The following is a 21,589-nucleotide window of genomic DNA, read 5'->3' on the forward strand; positions in this document are numbered from 1 at the left end:
CAGTAGGGGACCCCATGAGATGCCCCTGGTACCTTTTTCATAGGCTTTTTTGAGTTTGGGCAAAGACGCAGGGGCCCCATGATCCCCTATTGCCTGGGGGCCCCATGAGTTGTCAGTCCGCCCTTGGTTCTGTCTGCGTGACCAGGAAATCCTTCAATCATTGCTCCTGCATGCCAGTGTATACTTTAAATACAATATACTTCCTTTTCAATTATATGTTAGCTGTGTGCAGGAATTTTTCTTTCAGAGAATAGTTAAAAGAACTCCCCCTTTCCGAACCACCCTTTGTCTCCGCCCCCTACCCACCTCCGAGCACCATTCCTTGGTTCCACCCCCTACCCACCTCCCAGTAACACCCTTTTTAGAGATTACAGAATCAAGTCTCATTTTGTGGTGCCAAGTAATGTGTATTCAATTAGTTAATGATAACAAGAAAAGTGGTAAAATAGATCCCCTTCAGCCAGGAACAAAAGACCCCACAGCAACAATAGATCCCCCGTGATAGACCACTCCAGCAACAATAGATCCCCTCTACAACAACAGACCCCCCAAGCAACAATGAACCCCCTCCCACAACAAGATACCACCCCAGAAACAACAGATCCACCCCAGCAGCAACAACATATCTCCCATCATCAATAGACCACTCCTTCAACAGTAGATCCCTTCCAGCAACATTTGAACCCCCAGCAACAACAGACTCCACTCAAAAATAGATCCCCTCCAGCGACAATAGATGCCCCAGCAACCAGCATCAGCAGACCCTCCAGCACACCCAGCACCACTTGCCATTACAAACATTCAGTGCTGGAGGTGCCAGAACTGCGTTCCCCCCATGTTCCCGCTGAAAAAAAGCACCAGTTGTGTGTAAATGTAAAATATATTAGTTTATGTAAATGCACTCACTGGCTTCTTTATTAGGTCCACCTGTTCAATTGCTCGGTAACACAAATTGCTAATCAGCCAATCACATGGCAGCAGCTCAATGCATTTAGCCATCTAGATGTGGTGAAGACGACTTGCCGAAGATCAAATTGAGCATCAGAATGGGGAAGAAAGGGGATTTAAGTGACTTTGAACGTGGCATGGTTGTTGGTGGCAGACGGGCTGGTCTGAGTATTTCAAAAACTGCTGATCTACTGGGATTTTCAAGCACAACCATCTCTAGGGTTTACAGAGATTGGTCCAAAAAAGAGAAAATATCCAGTGAGCGTCAGTTGTGTGGAGGAAAATGCCTTGTTGTTGTCAGAGGTCAGAGGAGAATGGCCAGACTGGTTGGAGATGATAGAAAGGTAACAGTAACTCAAATAACCACTCGTTACAACCAAGGTATGCAGAATACCATCTCTGAACGCACAACACGTCGAACCTTGAAGCAGATGGGCTACAGCAGCAGAAGTCCAAACCGGGTGCCACTCCTGTCAGCTAAGAAAAGGAAACGGAGGCTACAATTCACACAGGCTCACCAAAATTGGACAATAGAATATTGGAAAAACGTTCCCTGGTCTGATGAGTCTCAATTTCCCTAGAGATGGTTGTGCGTGAAAATCCCAGTAGATCAGCGGTGTTTGAAATACTCAGACCAGCCCATCTGGCACCAACAACCATGCCACTTTCAAAGTCACTTAATTCCCCTTTCCTCCCAGGGGCGGACTGACAACTCATGGGGCCCCTGGGCAATAGGGGATCGTGGGGCCCTGTGTCCTTGCCCAAGCTCAAAAAAGCCTATGAAAAAGGTACCAGGGGCATCTCATGGGGCCCCCTATTGACCCCGGGCCCTCGGGCAGTGGCCGAGTTTCCATATGGTCAGTCCGCCCGTTTCCTCCCCATTCTGATGCTCGCTTTGAACTTCAGCAAGTCGTCTTCACCACATATAGATGCCTAAACACATTGAGTTGCTGCCGTGTGATTGGCCGATTAGCAGTTTGTGTTACCACTCAGCAGGTGTACCTAATAAAGTGGCCAGTGAGTGTAAATGTCACAGGGACGATCTAGAAAAAGTTATATTCTAGTTATCAGTAGGCTGTGTAAGTCCCTGGCTTCTTCTAAGTCTTGGGTGCTCCAACAATGAGATTTCCCCGCCATATTTCCCACCTCTTATCCTGGCCACCTGAGAGTTTTGTTTGCTCCTGACCAGGGGCGGACTGACCATTTGTAAACTCGGGCACTGCCCGAGGGCCCGGGGTCAGTAGGGGGCACCATGAGATGCCCCTGGTATCTTTTTTATAGGCTTTTTTGAGTTTGGGCAAGGACACAGGGGCCCCATGAGTTGTCAGTCCACCCCTGCTTCTGACCACGTTTGTGTGTTCCAGCTCTTCCTGTTACCTAAATATAATAATACACAATATAAAATAAATATAATTCCAGCAGGGATGGTGGCAGACCCTCACTATGGGCATAGCATCTGTTCAAACCCAGGAATTCAGGGAGCTCACTAAGAAATCCCAGAGAAATAATGTTTTCTGTAGTGGCCACTCTGAGCCGGTAAAACTCTGAGCATGTGCAGTGCATGGTCTCTTTCTCTAGCTGAACTCCACATACAGAGTCCAGCTGGAGCAGCGGAAGGGAACGCTAGGGGGGGCATTATTGTCATTTTCAACCCATCCTTCAAATAGCAGGATAGATGGAGATAAGGGGCCATTGGTTTTTGTGGAGAGTACCCCCAAAAGGTGCATCTGTAAGGGAAGGATTTGCTCCATGTACAACTTGGTTTTTGTTGTTGTAGTACTACCCCCTTAGGAGTCGCTGAGTTTTGGGTCCCCCATGTGGATGAGGGACACATGGGATGCCCAAGGAACAACTTCCTGGAACTATGTACAAGTAGTCAGAAAGGTTGTCTATTCTTGGAGAGCTATCCAGCCTCTCCTTGTGTACCTCCTCAGACCTCAGATGAAATCTCCTCTTCACCCAGCTGCCTGAGGGAATCACTGGCCAAGAGGTCCCAGAAGCGGCCGCTTTAAATGAAAGCAGTCCCAGCTGGGGGCTAGTAAGTTTTCCCACCCGAATGCCCTTTCTCCTTATCTGGCCCAAGGGGTGTGGGGTTACTCACTCAGTCTCTCCTGCAAGCTTGTGGGTTGGTGGCTGCCTTCAGGCCTTACGCTAGGCTGGCTCCTTCCCTGCTTCCAAGGCTGTCCTCTCTCAGGGGACGAGGATGCTGAGAGACCCCCCTTCCAGCTCCTCTGCCTGCGAGTAGGCTCCTCTCCTGGACCCCCTTCCAGGCTCCATGCATGGTCCTGCTCACTCTATCTTCCACACAAACTCTCCTGTTGCTGGGCAGACTCGGTCACTCTTAAGGGTTGTCCTGACCCCATGCCAAGCCTCCTGCTTTGGGATTGGCCAGGATCTCTTGAAAGTGCAGACCAGCTCCTCCTCACCCCCGCTCAATAAATTCTAGAGACTTCTCCAAGTCTCTAGATCAGGGGGAAGTTCCAGAGAGCTGGTCTGCAGAGCCCCTCAGCCCTGACCAAAATTCGTTTTCCCTCTGACTATGCCACCAGGCTGCTATTCAGCCTCTAAAAAATTCCTTTTCCATATTAAGCAAATCAGATTCCCTGGACACCTTACTGACAGCACACACTTTCAACCACACCCCCACAATTACACCCATTTTTGAAGCCATTCCCACAAAATCGCACCCCCCATTTTTACGGTCTTCAAACGCCTCTAAAAAATTCCTTTTCCATATTAAGCAAATCAAAATCCAGAGACACCTTACTGACAGCACACACTTTCAACCACACCCCCAAAATTACACCCATTTTTGAAGCCATGCCCACAAAATCACACCCCCCATTTTTACCATCCTCATACAATTGCCAGAGGCTTTTGGGACAAGAGGCAGACATTCAAAATGTAAAGACAAACAGATTTCAAAGAAGAGGCACCAAGATAGGCCTGCCTAGTTAGGAAAGGTTTCCAGACGAAATAGCTCAAACAGCTCCAGTGGCTTCACTTTGGTCTGGAACCGGTGTAGTGCTACTGGTGGATTGGCCCTGCACAGTACAATGTGTATACTACATAACTGGGTGGCCGGGGACACATTTTGAAGAGACAGACACCTTAAAACGGGGACTGTTCCAGGGAAACAGGGATGAATGGTATCCATATTCCATTTGTTCATTGCCCTTTTTTAAATTTGATAGTCTGTTATTTTATACCAGTTTTCTATCCTATTCTTATTGCAATCTGTTTCTTTCTAGTTTTATGAATACTTAAATCATTCACATAACTAAAGATTTTGGAATGAATGATATAATAACAAACCTATTAAAGTTTTTCTGATTATCAAGAAATGCCCGTAGCAAAAAAGAAAGAAGAAATGGCGCAGGGCATACATGACTAGGCCCAGAGTGGGGAAGGAGGAACAGAAAGGGTTAAGGCAGATCCAAGGGGTTTGTTTTGATAGTGGGGGTATTTGGTTGGTGGAAGGTTGAGAGTAGGTGGGGTTTCCTGCACCTTAGGGTGGGGGGTTTCAGTGAGGGGGCGTCAGTTGGAGCTGGATGTCAGGAGTGAGAGCTTCCCTCCCGCCCTCCCTGTTTTTGGTGAGTATTGGGTCCCTCCAGGTAAAGGGGGGTTATGTTGGTTCCTGGGCGGTTGTTGGTCTTTGGAGGCGGTTCTTATCTTGGAAGGTAAAACAATGGTGTGGGACCCATCGGTGGTATGGGATGCCCGGGGACATTCCCAGTTAACCAAGGTTTAACTGGAAGGCGGTGGTGCTGCACTGCGGACGGTATGGTTGTCTCCGAGCTGGTTGGTTGCGGCTGGAGGCCTAGTGTATATGGTTGTCCGCAGGTGCATTTCGGATTGTTTGGGGGTGCCTTCGAAGACCAACAACAATTCTTTGGGTTTCTGTTATAAGGAATGGTTGGTGTATTTAAATTTGTGTTGTTAATAAAAGGCCATGTTGGCCATTTACTCCAAAATTGGTGTCATGTGTTTTGTAAGTATAATTGGTTAAGGGGAAAGGGGGGGTTGTACGGAATGGTCATGGTGGTAATGGGGAGTGGACAAGCCTATCTCTGGTGCAATAGTCATGATTTATTGGGCACATTTTGTATTATACAGCATGGGTACAATTGATTTTATTGTGATTTAATTAACATAGAATTTTGTATTGTTACAAGTACAATTATATTTGTTGTGTAGCCCTGAAGAGGGGGAGGGGGTGGTCTCTGAACAACCGAAACGCATTGGCTTTTTTATGAATTAACATTAGCAATAAAGGTTTTTGGATTCTTAGATCCTTGGTCTGGTGTTCTTATTTGACTTTTTATACCTTGAGTATTCTTTGCTGGTTACCACATTTATTATCTTACCTTGCCAATGGTCAATGACATTGAACGAGAAGAGCGTGGAACACCATCATCTGTAAGTGAAAGGAAAAGAAATGGTCATCTTTTTTTTCATTGAAGGGTCTTCCCACCCAAAAGTGATATTTTATTTATAGGTAGAGCTTGTTGATTTGAGTCAGCCTTTGAGGTGTCTTTAATGACACATCAGGAGGATCTCCTGAGTCATAAATCCTTTGATCCACCCGGAAATTGTGGGTGCTCCCATCCACCTTTGTGTTCAAGCTCCTCCCATTACAATCTCCACAGCATAAAATACATTTAAAAATTCCAACAGGGATGTTGGGATTCCCCCATAATGGGTACAATGGGTGTGCAGAGCCAGGAACAAAGGTCAACAATAGAGTGCCCAAGGTACAGAAGAAATTGCCAGGGGTGTAACTCTATATAATCTACCAAACACTGAAATAGTATTTCTAGGTGGACTGACCCTTCAAGGTAATTACCATTAAGTTGCATTTACAGTAGATCTTTAAGATTCCTTGCATTGGCCAGGTAAAATATCCTAGGGCTTTGTACAGTATGTGGTCAAATGTTTTTGGACACCTAACCACAAACCTACTCAGGTGTTACCAGTGATGGGTACTATTAATACTACAGCATACAAAGGTGTAGACAATTTTGTGCTTCCAACCTTAAGGGAACAGTTTGGTGAAGACCCTTTTCTGTTCCAACCAGGGGCGGACTGACCATTCAAGCACTCGGGCACTACCCGAGAGTCCGGGGTCAGTAGGGGGCCCCATGAGATGCTCCTGGTACCTTTCATTGGCTTTTTCATAGGCTTTTTTGGGTATGGGCAAGGACACAGGGGCCCCATGATCCCCTATTACCAGGGGGCCCCATGAGTTGTCAGTCTGCCCCTGGTTCCAACATGCCTTGTGCCCCGGGTTCACAAAGCCAGGGTCAGAAAGACATGGTTTGACCAGTTTGACGTGGAGGAACTTGAGTGTCCTGTACAGAACGGCCTTGTGAGTTAGGTCTTCTCATCCAACATGAATGCCTGACTTTAGAAATGTTCTTTTTGCTGAATGGCCATACATTCCCACAGACATGGACAATCTTATTAGGTACACCTGTTCAGATGCTTGGTAACACAAATTTCTAATCAACCAATCATGTAGCAGCAATTCAATGCATTCAAACCAAGCATCAGAATGGGGATTTAAGTGACTTTGGCATGGTTGTTTGTGCCAGATGGGCTGGTCTGAGTATTTCAAAAACTGCTGATCTACTGGGATTTTCACACACAACCATCTCTAGGGTTTACAGAGAATGGTCTGAAAAAGAGAAAATATCCAGTGAGTGGCAGTTGTGTGGAGGAAAATGCATTATTGATGTCAGAGGTCAGAGGAGAATGGGCAGACTGGTTGGAGATGATAGAAAGGGAACAGTAACTCAAATAACCACTCGTTACAACCAAGGTATGCACATCAGTGAACGTACAACAGGACGAACCTTGAAGCAGATGGGCTACAGCAGCAGAAGTCCACATCGGTTGCCACTCCTGTCAGCTAAGAACAGGAAACGGAGGCTACAATTCACACAGGCTCACCAAAATTGGACAATAGAAGATTGGAAAAACGTTGCCTGGTCTGATGAGTCTCAATTTCCATAGAGATGGTTGTGCCTGAAAATCCCAGTAGATCAGCAGTGTTTGAAATACTCAGACAAGCCAGTCTGGCACCAACAACCATGCCACTTTCAAAGTCAATTAAATCCCCTTTCCCCCCCATTCTGATGCTCGCTTTGAACTTCAGCAAGTCATCTTCACCACGTATAGATGCCTAAATTCATTGAGTTGCTGCCGTGTGATTGGCTGATTTTGTGTTACCACTCAGCAGGTGTACCTAATAAAGTGGCCAGTGAGTGTAAATGTCACAGGGACGATCTAGCAAAAAGTTATATTCTAGTTATCAGTAGGCTGTGTAAGTCCCTGGCTTCTTCTAAGTCTTGGGCGCTCCAACAATGAGATTTCCCCGCCATATTTCCCACCTCTTATCCTGGCCACCTGAGAGTTTTGTTTTCTCCTGACCAACTTTGTGTGTTCCAGCTCTTCCTGTTACCTAAATATAATAATACACAATATAAAATAAGTAAAATTCCAGCAGGGATGGTGGCAGGCCCTCATTATGGGCATAGCATCTGTGCCATTCAAATGGTAGGGTAAGAATTTGGAGCAAACAACCTGAAAGCATTGATCCATCCTGCTTTGCATCAACAGCTCAGGCTGGTGGTGGTGGTGTCATGGTGTGGTGGATCCATCCTGCCTTGTATCAACGGTTCAGGCTGGTGGTGGTGGTGTCATGGTGTGGTGTATCCATCCTGCCTTGTATCAACGGTTCAGGCTGGTGGTGGTGGTGTCATGGTGTGGTGGATCCATCCTGCTTTGCATCAACAGCTCAGGCTGGTGGTGGTGGTGTCATGGTGTGGTGGATCCATCCTGCCTTGTATCAACGGTTCAGGCTGGTGGTGGTGGTGTCATGGTGTGGTGTATCCATCCTGCCTTGTATCAATGGTTCAGGCTGGTGGTGGTGGTGTCATGGTGTGGTGGATCCATCCTGCCTTGTATCAATGGTTCAGGCTGGTGGTGGTGGTGTCATGGTATGGGGGATATTTTCTTGGCACTACCAAGGTGTACCTAATAAAGTGGCCAGTGAGTAGGTAATGGTCAAGTGTTCACAATTTTTTTGGCAATATAGTGTAGTTCCCTATTAGATAGAAAACCTAAATATACCAAACTCTCTCTAATGTAGAAAACTGTAGGGTCTCGGACAGGGGTGGACTCATGGGGCCCCCAGGCAATAGGGGATCATGGGGCCCGTGTCCTTGCCCAAACTCAAAAAAGCCTATGAAAAAGGTACCAGGGGCATTTCATGGGGCCCCCTACTGACCCCGGGCCCTTGGGCAGTGCCCGAGTTTCCAAATGGTCAGTCCGCCCCTGGCTCAGACACTGTGGGTAAACACATAATCCTCCTTTATTAACAAGTCTGATACACAGAATATAACTCGATACTTCCGATTGCCTCTCGGGGGATCAGAAAGGAATTATTTTCCCAGCAGGAGCAAATTGGATCGTGCTTTGCTGAGTTTTTTTTTTTTTTTTTGCTTTCCTCTGGATCAACTGTGAGTGTAGGATTATAACTTTTTATTTTTTTTTAATGGTTGAACTGGATGGACTTTTGTCTTTTTTCAGCCAGACTAACTATGTAACTATATGTAACACAAAAGAAATGTTGTCCAGCCAATAGGATTCTTCCTTTTATTTTCTAAGCTTATCTAGAAGAAGGAAAAAAAGATGGGGCTTAAAATCCAAATTTCATAGGCAGCACTGACAACCATGGTATCCCTGGGAGGGCCCTTGGAGTAGTCTTAAGATTATAGAAGGAATGAGAGCTTGTAGGAGGGGAGTTTTGAGCTCTCAAACATGCACTGGCTGTCTTTTGTAACCTCTTATTATGTACAATATAGAATTACTGGACTTACATTTGATTTGTGGCACTCTCATCCCTTTTACATTTTTCTAGTAACAACAACTTACAAAGCCAACCACAACTCTGCCTCCAGCTACATCACCAACCTGGTCTCAAAATATCAACCAAACCGCTCTCTTCGATCTTCTCAAGACCTTCTGCTCTGTAGTTCCCGTGTCACCTCCTCCCATGCTCACCTCCAGGACTTCTCCCGAGCTTCTCCCATCCTATGGAACTCCCTACCCCAATCTGTCCAGATGTCTCCTAATCTATCCACCTTTAGACGATCCCTGAAAACCTCTCTCTTTAAAGAAGTCTATCCTGCTTCTATCTAGTAAACCGCCATTTATTTCCTCTATCAGCTCATCCCCCCACAGCTAATACCTTTTGTATCACTTGACCCTTCCTCCTAGATTGTAAGCTCCCAGGATCAGGGTCCTCTGTTTCCTCTTGTACCAAATTGTATTGTAACTGTAATGTCTGCCTTCATTTTGTAAAGCGCTGCGCAAACTGTTGGCGCAATATAAATCCTGCATAATAATAGTAGAAGGGAAGGAAGACTCTGCTTAGTTGACACGCAACAATACGCCATTTACCACTTCCGCTGTAATTCCGACTGGAATTCTGATTGGCCAGTTTTTTAAATTCCATTAACTCTGCATGGTCCTTCTCGTAGGTCCTCTTCAAATTCTCTACATATTGCATCATCACCTCCGTGGCTTTTGACATACGCTTTTCCTGGAAACAGGAAGAAGATATTAGAAGGCTGAGAGTGATAGCACCATCGGATGTTCAGCTTTTAGTGCCTTTACCTGTCGCACAGCACCAACCATCTCGGCCCGGCTAGAGAGCCTAATGGTGAGGCGGTGAAGGACAGCGATGTCTTCTAGCAGCTTCTGAAAGGCTTCTCGATGTTCACTGTTCTGCCATAGGGACACTGAAGACTAATGGGAACAGGCGTGTTATATGTTGATGACAAAACTAAAAGCTTTTCCAATGATAGATATTTCAAACGTAATACAGTATATACAATCTAATCCATCTAGACATCCAATCTAGGACAATCTGAGCCAGGGGCAGACTGACAACTCATGGGGCCCCTGGGCAATAGGGGATCATGGGGCCCGTGTCCTCACCCACACCCAAAAAAGCCTATGAAAGGTACTATGGGCATCTCATGGGGCGCCCTACTGACCATGGGCCCTAGGGCAGTGCCCGAGTGCACGAATGGTCAGTCCATCCCTGATCGGAGCTAAGATTTCACCATCTAGTCCAGGGGTTTCCAAACTTTCTAGAAAAAGGGCCAGTTTACTGTTCTTCAAGCTAAGGGCTCCTTTAAGGGGGGGGGGGGGCAGACTGTGCCCAGTGGGAGAACACAATGCTCAAACTTTGGTATTATGGGGAAAAAATAGTTGGTGTCAGTGGGAGTAATAGTGCCTCATTTTTTGTTGTCAGTTGAGGGAATTATGCCCCATCGTTGGTGTCAGTGGAAGGAATAATACCCTATTGTTGGTGTCTTGGCAGGAATTATGCCCCACTGTTGATGTCAGTGGAAGGAATAGTACCCTATTAGTGTCTTGGCAGGAAATATGCTCCATCGTTGGTGTCAGTGGAAGGGATAGTACCCTATTGTTGGTGCCTTGGCAGGAATTATGCTCCATCATTGGTGTCAGTGGAAGGAATAGTACCCTATTGTTGGTGTCTTGGCAGGAAATATGCTCCATCGTTGGTGTCAGTGGAAGGGATAGTACCCTATTGTTGGTGTCTTGGCAGGAATTATGCTCCATCGTTGGGTGTCATTGGAAGGGATAGTACCCTATTTTTGGTGTCTTGGCAGGAATTATGCCTCACTGTTGATGTCAGTGGAAGGGATAGTACCCTATTGTTGGTGTCTTGGCAGGAATTATGCTCCATCATTGGGTGTCATTGGAAGGGATAGTACCCTATTGTTGGTGTCTTGGCAGGAATTATGCCCCACTGTTGATGTCAGTGGCAAGAACAATGCCTCAAGGGCCATACAAAGGCAAGCGAAGGGCCAAATTTGGTCCCATGGCCGCAGTTTGGAGTCCACTGGTCTAGTCCAATCTTTTGTTCTCCGGAAACATGAAGGGTTTTTTCTGTAGAGGGAGCCTGCCACTACTACCATATCCCCCCTTCACCACTTGTATCCACCAAGAACAAATTTAAACCACACATTACAGGGATTTAATGGTAAATGGTGAATGAATGAATGAAGTGGCTGAGCAGGGAAGATCCCCCACTCACTGTCACAAATGAGGATCGTGGCGGGGGGGCGGTGATACAGTAACATGTTCCACCCTAAATATGGTGAAAGGTGAACTTATCCTTTGAAAAAGATTCATAAGTTCCTTTGACTAACAATTAAAAATCTAAAAACAATATGTAGGTGGGCATGTGGGCAGGGCACTGACACCGAAGATAACAATTTTCGGCTATTGTCAGTTAATAAAGCTTGAAACTAAAGTAGATCAGATACCGGTATATGTCCATCAAGCAGTGCTTCCGGAAATGACAATAAAGGTTCTAGGGAGGAAATCGAGAACATTTCAGATGCAACTTCACTATTTTGGCAACCACCATTGAAAGGCGTGGTTCAGGTGGTTTTGGTGGTTTTGGTGGTTTTCAAGGGTGTAACCTTCTCTAAATGTTTTTGTGGGTGATTCCTTTAATAAATAATTTGTTTTATTTTGGCACCCTCGTTCATCTGCTTACCATGACGGCCGTCCTGAAGTTCTCAAGTTCCTTCTCGTTGTTTTCCTCGGTCAGGTTGCGTTCCCTTTCAGCTTGATTGAGCCGAGACTCCAGAGTGTAACTGTCATTCCGAAAGGCCAGGGAGAGCTGGACAAACACGTTCTGTGTAGACACACGGAATGGCAAAATATCATTTTTGGTGGGATTTCCGGTGCCTTTGGGACAGGTGAGGCACAAATACGGAAACATCCCTGGCATGGTCAAAGGGGAAGTGAATAAAATGATCACTCTTTTACCAGGTATTCTTCCTATATCTCTATCATTGTTTAGTTTAAGGCGGGATATCTAAAATATGATGGAGAATAGATGTTGTTTTAGGGCAAAGGGAAATCAATTTGGAGTACTTAAAGGGAGACCCCACATGGAAGAAAAATATATTTTAAATATATTTTAAAAATATTCTTCTCAAATATATTGACATATATTTGAAATACTGCAATTTTGGGCATATTCAATATATTTCAAAATATATTTCAATACACACACACACATATATATATATATATACACACACACACACACACGTGTGTGCATGTTGAAATGCGGTTTTTATATATCAGAAAATATATGAAAATTATTTTTAAAAATATATATTTAATAAATCTATTCTTCAGATTTTTTTGAACATATAAAACAGTAATTTTAACATATATTTTTACATATATTTGTAAATGCATTCCAAAAATGAAGATTAAACGTATATTTGAAAATGTATTTTTAAAAATATTTTTCATATATTTTGTATTAAAAACGCATTTCAACATACAGTTTATGTATATATATATATTTTTTGTTTTTGTTTTTTTTTTTTACATATATTTGTACATGTATTAAAAAAATTTAGATTAAATGTATTTTTAAAGACATGCAGTATATTTGAAAATGTATTTTTCAAAATATTTTTCTTATATGTTGTATTAAAACACATTCCAATATACAGTATATATATTCATATATACAACATATATGAAAAATACATTTTCAGATATACTGTATGTCTAAAAATACATTTAATCTACATGTTTTTAATGCATTTACAAATATATGTTAAAATTACTTTTTATATGTTCAAAAATTATATTTTTCATATATATTTTGTAATATATAAAAAAAGCATTTCGACATGCAGTGTGTGTATATATATATATATATATATATATATATATATATATATATATATATAAACATTTCGAAAAAAAAGTTTTCAAATATACTGCATGTCTTTAAAAATACATTTAATCTACATTTGTTGAAAGCATGTACAAATATATGTAAAAAAATAAAAAAATAAATAAATTATATATATATATATATATATATATATATATATATATATATATATATATATATACACACAGTATATATATATACACACACACACACACACACACACATATACTGTATGTTGAAATGCGTTTTTAATACAAAATATATGAAAAAAAAATTCAAAATACATGTTCAAATATACGTTTAATCTTAATTTTTGGAATGCATTTACAAATATATGTAAAAATATATTTTAAAATGACTTTTTTATATGTTCAAAAAAATCTGAAGAATAGATTTATTAAATATATATTTTTAAAAATAATTGTCATATTTGTAATATATAAAAAACGCATTTCAACATGCAATATATATATATATATATATATATATATATATATATATATATATATATATATATATATGTATTGAAATATATTTTGAAATATATTGAATACGGTCAATGTAGTATTTCAAATATATGTCAATATATTTGGGAAGAATATTTTTAAATACATTTCAAATATATTTTTCTTCCAAGTGGGATGGTTCACACCCATTCCACACTTCATAGCCAGGAGAGTGTGCCACCATTCAAAAGCTGCAGCTCTTGACACGCCATCTGTTCATTGGTACATGAATAGGCAGCAAACCCCTGAAGAGGTCCTCCCTAGGATCTCCTCCCTCTTTAGGCCCCAGGGCATGAAAGATGTCAGGATAACAGTGCTGAACCATTAAATAGAGTAACTACAGAACATAATCTACCGCCGTAAGCCTGATTTACATGGTGCGCTGACTGTGGGAAGTTTGTATGACAAATTTTATGTAAATGTACAGATGACACTAAAACATACATCCCGTGATTTCTGAGAGCATAGGTAGCCGGACTAAAGGGTGATTTCATAGCTGTGCATCAACTTCTATACATTGCAATAATGCACCATTGTAAATTTTTCAGCAAATCTTCAGCATGTGACTCACCTCAACTTCCTTCTCAGTCAGTGGCGGAGCACTGCAATGGAAACACATAATATTTGATATCAATTTAGCAGAATGTATGGAGATGTCAGGGAGATGGGGACATAGAGGAAAGTGAATGAGATAAGAGGAAGAGTGATATCAGATTACTGGGGGAGGCTCTGCTCACTTTATTATTATCAGGTAGTTTTTATTGGAAAAAAAAGGAAATGTTCTTCAGTTTTTCCACAGTTTGTTTTACAAGAAAAAAAAAAAACAGCAAGTACAGAACAAAACAATGTAGCTTACAGTACATGAACAATGTGGATTGCGTCGTTAAATGTCTTACCATAGACTAGTCAAGCTTGGACTTCCAACACAACCAGGGGCGGACTGACCATTCGAGCACTCGGGCACTCAGTAGGGGGCCCCATGAAATGCCCCTGGTAACTTTTTTATAGGCTTTTTTGAGTGTAGGCAAGGACACAGGGGCCCCATGATCCCGTATTGCCAGGGGGCCCCATGAGTTGTCAGTCTGCCCCTGAACACAACCATGAAGTTCAGGATAACAGAACACAGCTTGATAATGTAAATGATACGTTTAATAATATACTCTTCAAATGTAAAACAAAAGCGGTTGATGTTTTTGGGCATTTGGTCTATCCAGGTCCATGTCAAGAGCTTAGTGGGATAACCAGTTTTGTTCTATAATTTTTCTGGCCTAGCATAGGATCCTAGTTCCTGTTAGTTCCAGATGAGGGTCTTCATGGAGAAGGTCCAAGAATCTTCTTACATTTTTGAATGCTCCTTCTACTAGTATGAGCTAAAGTTTCTATATGTAGAATACAATCCATCTGGTCTAACCAGGTAGGGGCTTTGCGGGGATAACCCATATTTTGTTATAGTTTTTCTGAGCTATAGCTGAGCTGAGTTTTTCTGAGGTATAGTATCCAAATTACTGCTACATATAGGTGATGGTCCTCACAGGGAAGTATCAAAAATCTCCAATTTTGAATGCTCCCTCTCTGAGTATAATTTAAGCTCTCTAAGTTTTAGATAGAATTCATCTTGTCTATCCAGGCACATATTGTAGGTTCTTATAAGCAGTGTTCTGCTACAGTTTTTTCCAATCAAGTATAGAATCCTGGTTACTGCTAGTTCCAGGTGAGGGTCTTCATGGAGAAGGTCCAAGAATCTTCTTACATTTTTGAATGCTCCTTCTACTAGTATGAGCTAAAGTTTCTATATGTAGAACAAAATCCATCTGGTCTAACCAGGCAGGGGCTTTGCGGGGATAACCCATATTTTGTTATAGTTTTTCTGAGCAGGTATAGTATCCAAATTACTGCTACATATAGGTGATGGTCCTCACAGGGAAGTATCAAAAATCTCCAATTTTGAATACTCCCTCTCTGAGCATAATTTAAGCTTTCTAAGTTATAGATGGAATTCATCTTGTCTATCCAGGCACATATTGTAGGTTCTTATAAGCAGTGTTCTGCTACAGTTTTTTCCAATCAAGTATAGAATCCTGGTTACTGCTAGTTCCAAGTGAGGGTCTTCATGGAGAAGGTCCAAGAATCTTCTTACATTTTTGAATGCTCCTTCTACTAGTATGAGCTAACGTTTCTGTATGTAAAACAAAATCCATCTGGTCTAACCAGGCAGGGGCTTTGCGGGGATAACCCATATTTTGTTATAGTTTTTCTGAGCAGGTATAGTATCCAAATTACTGCCACATATAGGTGATGGTCCTCACAGGGAAGTATCAAAAATCTCCAATTTTGAATACTCCCTCTCTGAGCATAATTTAAGCTTTCTAAGTTATAGATAGAATTCATCTTGTCTATCCAGGCACATATTGTAGGTTCTTATAACCAGCGTTCTGCTACAGTTTTTTCCAATCAAGTATAGAATCCTGGTTACTGCTAGTTCCAGGTGAGGGTCTTCATGGAGAAGGTCCAGGAATCTTCTTACATTTTTGAATTGCTCCTTCTACTGGTATGAGCTAAAGTTTCTGTATGTAAAACAAAATCCATCTGGTCTAACCAGGCAGGGGCTTTGCGGGGATAACCCATATTTTTCTATAGTTTTTCTGAGCAGGTATAGTATCCAAATTACTGCTACATGGTCCTCACAGGGAAGTATCAAAAATCTCCAATTTTGAATGCTCCCTCTCTGAGTATAATTTAAGCTCTCTAAGTTTTAGATAGAATTCATCTTGTCTATCCAGGCACATATTGTAGGTTCTTATAAGCAGTGTTCTGCTACAGTTTTTTCCAATCAAGTATAGAATCCTGGTTACTGCTAGTTCCAGGTGAGGGTCTTCATGGAGAAGGTCCAAGAATCTTCTTACATTTTTGAATGCTCCTTCTACTAGTATGAGCTAAAGTTTCTATATGTAGAACAAAATCCATCTGGTCTAACCAGGCAGGGGCTTTGCGGGGATAACCCATATTTTGTTATAGTTTTTCTGAGCAGGTATAGTATCCAAATTACTGCTACATATAGGTGATGGTCCTCACAGGGAAGTATCAAAAATCTCCAATTTTGAATACTCCCTCTCTGAGCATAATTTAAGCTTTCTAAGTTATAGATGGAATTCATCTTGTCTATCCAGGCACATATTGTAGGTTCTTATAAGCAGTGTTCTGCTACAGTTTTTTCCAATCAAGTATAGAATCCTGGTTACTGCTAGTTCCAAGTGAGGGTCTTCATGGAGAAGGTCCAAGAATCTTCTTACATTTTTGAATGCTCCTTCTACTAGTATGAGCTAACGTTTCTGTATGTAAAACAAAATCCATCTGGTCTAACCAGGCAGGGGCTTTGCGGGGATAACCCATATTTTGTTATAGTTTTTCTGAGCAGGTATAGTATCCAAATTACTGCCACATATAGGTGATGGTCCTCACAGGGAAGTATCAAAAATCTCCAATTTTGAATACTCCCTCTCTGAGCATAATTTAAGCTTTCTAAGTTATAGATAGAATTCATCTTGTCTATCCAGGCACATATTGTAGGTTCTTATAACCAGCGTTCTGCTACAGTTTTTTCCAATCAAGTATAGAATCCTGGTTACTGCTAGTTCCAGGTGAGGGTCTTCATGGAGAAGGTCCAGGAATCTTCTTACATTTTTGAATTGCTCCTTCTACTGGTATGAGCTAAAGTTTCTGTATGTAAAACAAAATCCATCTGGTCTAACCAGGCAGGGGCTTTGCGGGGATAACCCATATTTTTCTATAGTTTTTCTGAGCAGGTATAGTATCCAAATTACTGCTACATGGTCCTCACAGGGAAGTATCAAAAATCTCCAATTTTGAATGCTCCCTCTCTGAGTATAATTTAAGCTCTCTAAGTTTTAGATAGAATCCATCTGGTCTATCCAGGCACATATTGTAGGTTCTTATAACCAGTGTTCTGCTACAGTTTTTTTCAATCAAGTATAGGATCCTGGTTACTGCTATTTCCAGGTGAGGGTCTTCATGGGGAAGGTCCAAGAATCTCATATTTTTTGAGAGTATAAGTTAAGCTTGAGTATAGGATAGAATTCACCTTGTCTATCCATACAGGCATGCATTGTACGGGGTTGGGGGGGATAACAAGTGTTGTGTTATAGTTTTTCTGGCCAAGTGTAGGATCCTAGCTACTACTAGCTCTAGATGAGGGTCTTCAAGGGGATGTCCAAGATAGCCAGGACAACCATCTTTGGCTCAGGAGAACAATTTAGACTAAAAGCAAAATGTTTGGCAACAAAGGCAATTTTTCAGCAGTGAAATAATTTTGGGCACTACCAGAGCATGTAGGTAAGATCCCGCTTCCCTGAGGTGAAATCGGGCATAAAGGTTAGTCCCTGCGGGAGATGCAGTACCTTCTTAGAGAGGTCCAAAATACTCTAAGAAGCAGAAATAACTGTAAGTGGGGAGTTTTACATCTGAGGAATTCTTTGTAGTGCTCATCTGTAAGGCTGGGTCCATACCACTCAATACATACTGTATAAATAACACTCCAGCGCAGAGGTGGACTGACAACTTATGGGGTCCCCGGGCAATAAGGGATCATGGGCCCCCTGTGTCCTTGCACAAACTCAAAAAAACCTATGAAAAAGGTACCAGGGGCATCTCATGGGGCCCCCTACTGACCCCGGGCCCTCAGGCAGTACCCGAGTTTCCAAATGGTCAGTCCGCCCTTGCTCCAGCGCTCGAATCTAGGTGCTCCGCGCGGATATGCGGTACATGACAGTGACTCAGGTACAGCCCTCCACAGATCGGGGAATCTTCAGATAACAAGGGGGTGCCCACACCTCGTGCATTACCGTAATAGAAGTCTTTATAAAAACCTCAAAGACAAATGGATAGTCACAAAAGTAATACAAATACAGGGATGTATCATAGACACTTCAGCCAAGGGCAGGGGTAGGCAACCTGCGGCTCTCCAGCTGTTGCAGGACTACAAGTTCCATCATGCCTCTGCAAGTCATAGCTGTAACTGTCAATTTTGCAATGTCTCATGGGAAATGTAGTTCCACAACAGCTAGAGAGCCGCAGGTTGCCTACCCCTGGTCTAGGGCAATGGGGTCCCATCCTGGAACCACCTGGTTGAAAATCTGACGTGTTTCCGGAGTCTAACTCCTTTCCTCAAATCTAGCAATCTGGTTGAAAAATTGACGCATTTCAGGAGACACGCTCCTTTCCTCAGGGATAGAGCTCTGAGGAAGGGAGTTCAGCTCTTGAAACGTGCCAGATTGTTCAACCAGATGGTTCCAGGTCGGGAACCGACTGTTCTAGACTGAAGTGCCTGTATTCGTTTCCTTTTGTGAGTATCTATTTGTCTTTGAGGTTCTCATAAAAACTTTTATTAAATGCACGAGGTGTGCGCGCCTTTTTGTAGTTTTTTTTTTCAGTTATCTGGGTTCAGACTGCTGCCTTTGTACGTTTTATGAGCAGCGTTGCCCAGCACATCCACAACATAAAAGGCAAGGCAAGCTCTCAATAGATTAAAAACAGAATTTTCAGGACTTCTTGAGTTCTCTCCTGCCGGACTGCAGAACACATCCCCTCTCCTCATCTCCAAAACGTAAGTGCGGGGTTCTGTAGTCCAATAGGGGAAAACTCAAGGAAGACTGCCAACAGTGCATGGTATTTCAGAGCAGCAGAGGCAGAATTGTCAACTCGCTACAAAAAAAAACAAAACCTAGAAGTTCACATGATTTCTTTAAAAATGCTGCAAGTACAGACACATTTCTGTACTTAAAAGTGTTTTCTAAGAGACAAAACAAGGGGCACAGTGCATGTGTTCTGAGATCTTGCATGGTGCACCAGACCTAGGGAGACTGACACTTGTTTTGTGTTTCTTCCATTTGTGAATGATTGCACCAACTGTTGTCACCTTCTCACCAAGCTGCTTGGCCATAGTTTGGTAGCCCAGTCCAGCCTTTTGTAGGTCTACAATCTTGTCCCTGACATCCTTGGACAGCTCTTTGGTCTTTGCCATGGTGGAGAGTTTGGAATCTGATGGTTTGATTGCTCCTGTGGACAGGTGTCTGTTATACAGGTAACACAATGAGATTAGCAGCACTCCCTTTAAGAGACTGCTTCTAATCTCAGCTTGTTACCTGTATGAAACACACCTGGTGGCCAGAAATCCTGCTGAATGATAGGGGATCAAATACTTATTTCCCTCATGAAAATGCAGATCAGTCATTTGTTAGACATGCATTTCTTTTGATTTTTTTTGTTGCTATTCTGTCTCTCAGTGTTACAATACACCGAACATTCGATTATTAGACTGATCATTTCTTTGTGAGGGGCAAACATTCAAAATCAGCTGGGGAGCAAATACTTATTTCCTTCACTGTATTGCAGAAAAGTACTGGATTTTTTTCTTTATTTTTCCCAGGCACACACTTTAAATTCATTGCGCGTGTCCACACAATTATTTATCTATAGCCAATATAACATTGTCCTTTAAGGGTGCCAATTCAAAGGCTGCTACCTGGTGGGAAGATTCTTGTGAATGCGCAATTTGCGTAATAAGATATCGGGAATATTAGGCATGACATCGGATTCTCCCTTCGCCTCTTCTCCATTCTCCTCACCATCCTCATGGGCCGGCGAAGACCCTGAAACCAAAACATATGAGGACAATCAGGCTTGCTCAATGTGAGCATCAACGACGGATGACCTGGGAGGCCAGGACTGACTTAGGTGGCCATGTCACCTCTGCCAACCAATGATCATGAACATTTTCACAGACAGAGTGCTTACAAAACTCTGTGTTAGCGGGGCCCTTCTTTGCTTTTACTGGATGGAAAAAGGAAAGAACTTTGAATGGAGTTTGAAAAAAGGTTAGAACCTCTGTCAGGAATATTGTAAAAAATGGTCTCAAAGACATATTATTGTTATACAATCTTGGACCTCAAAGACATGATTGTTATACAATCATGGATCCCAAAGACATATAATTGTTATACAATCTTGGACCACAAAGATGTGATTGTTATACAATCTTGGATCCCAAAGACATATTATTGTTATACAATCTTGGACCTCAAAGACGTGATTGCTATACAATCTTGGACCTCAAAGACGTGATTGTTATACAATCTTGGACCTCAAAGATGTGATTGTTATACAATCTTGGATCCCAAAGACATATTATTGTTATACAATCTTGGATCCCAAAGACATATTATTGTTATACAATCTTGGATCCCAAGACATATTATTGTCATACAATCCTGGACCTCAAAGACATGTGATTGTTATACAATGGGGAAAGAACAAAAAGAGGGCGCACAGGCCTAGTGCATTACCATAAAAAATGTTTAATAAAAAATAATAAAGTAGGTGTTGTACTCACAAACGACAATATAGTCAAGGCACATCATAAAAGAACAGCTGGATCAACACCGCGCTGAGTAACAGTCCGCAATAGGGAGTTTAGACATCCAAAAGGCTGACGCGTTTCGAGGACTTGCCTCTTCCTCAGAGCCAACTGACCAAATGTCTGCATATAAAAGAGGGAGCAGACATTTGGTCAGTTGGCTCTGAGGAAGAGGCAAGTCCTCGAAACGCGTCAGCCTTTTGGATGTCTAAACTCCCTATTGCGGACTGTTACTCAGCGCGGTGTTGATCCAGCTGTTCTTTTATGATGTGCCTTGACTATATTGTCGTTTGTGAGTACAACACCTACTTTATTATTTTTTATTAAACATTTTTTATGGTAATGCACTAGGCCTGTGCGCCCTCTTTTTGTTCTTTCCTCATTCAGTATATTTGGATTCCCCCGGTCCATTTGAGGGCAGCAAGGTGTGCATGTTCCAGGACATTCTTAATGTGGTTGTAGCATCGAGTCCATCCCCAAGCGCAGGAGCATTTGTGTTTGCTGATTGTTATACAATCTTGGATCCCAAAGACATATTATTGTTATGCAATCTTGGACCTCAAAGACGTGATTGCTATACAATCTTGGACCTCAAAGACATGATTGTTATACAATCTTGGATCCCAAAGATGTGATTGTTATACAATCTTGGATCTCAAAGACATATGATTGTTATACAATCTTGGATCTCAAAGACATACAATTGTTATTCAATCTTGGATCTCAAAGACATGTTATCATTATACAATCTTGGGTTTACTGGTATAACCTGTGTACAAATACTTCCAATGAATTTTGGGGTTCTACTCCTCTACTTCTTCAAGGCTGAAACTTATGTTCAGTTCTGGTGGAGGCTTTCCAAAAACATCTTTAAGACCTCTTTATGACATTCTT

The 21,589-nt window shown here is 42.1% G+C and overlaps 1 protein-coding gene across 2 annotated transcripts in view; it reads right to left on the bottom strand.

Moving 5' to 3' along the window:
- The window catches only part of IRAG1 (inositol 1,4,5-triphosphate receptor associated 1), a 177,945-nt gene that overhangs the window by 21,748 nt on the left and 134,608 nt on the right, over positions 1 to 21,589 (bottom strand). For both annotated transcript variants that reach the window (XM_089654615.1, XM_089654614.1), the window contains exons 10-15: positions 19,805 to 19,931; positions 13,838 to 13,868; positions 11,552 to 11,692; positions 9,631 to 9,762; positions 9,415 to 9,556; positions 5,316 to 5,365 (exon numbers count right to left, since the gene is read on the bottom strand). In XM_089654615.1, the coding sequence (XP_089510741.1) occupies positions 5,316 to 5,365; positions 9,415 to 9,556; positions 9,631 to 9,762; positions 11,552 to 11,692; positions 13,838 to 13,868; positions 19,805 to 19,931 (623 nt within the window). The remainder of the gene's footprint in view (positions 1 to 5,315; positions 5,366 to 9,414; positions 9,557 to 9,630; positions 9,763 to 11,551; positions 11,693 to 13,837; positions 13,869 to 19,804; positions 19,932 to 21,589) is intronic.

The sequence above is a fragment of the Staurois parvus genome, unplaced genomic scaffold (genome assembly GCF_062004578.1).
Source record: "Staurois parvus isolate SC_StPar_1 unplaced genomic scaffold, SC_StPar_1.0 ptg000781l, whole genome shotgun sequence".
Lineage (NCBI taxonomy): Eukaryota > Metazoa > Chordata > Amphibia > Anura > Ranidae > Staurois > Staurois parvus.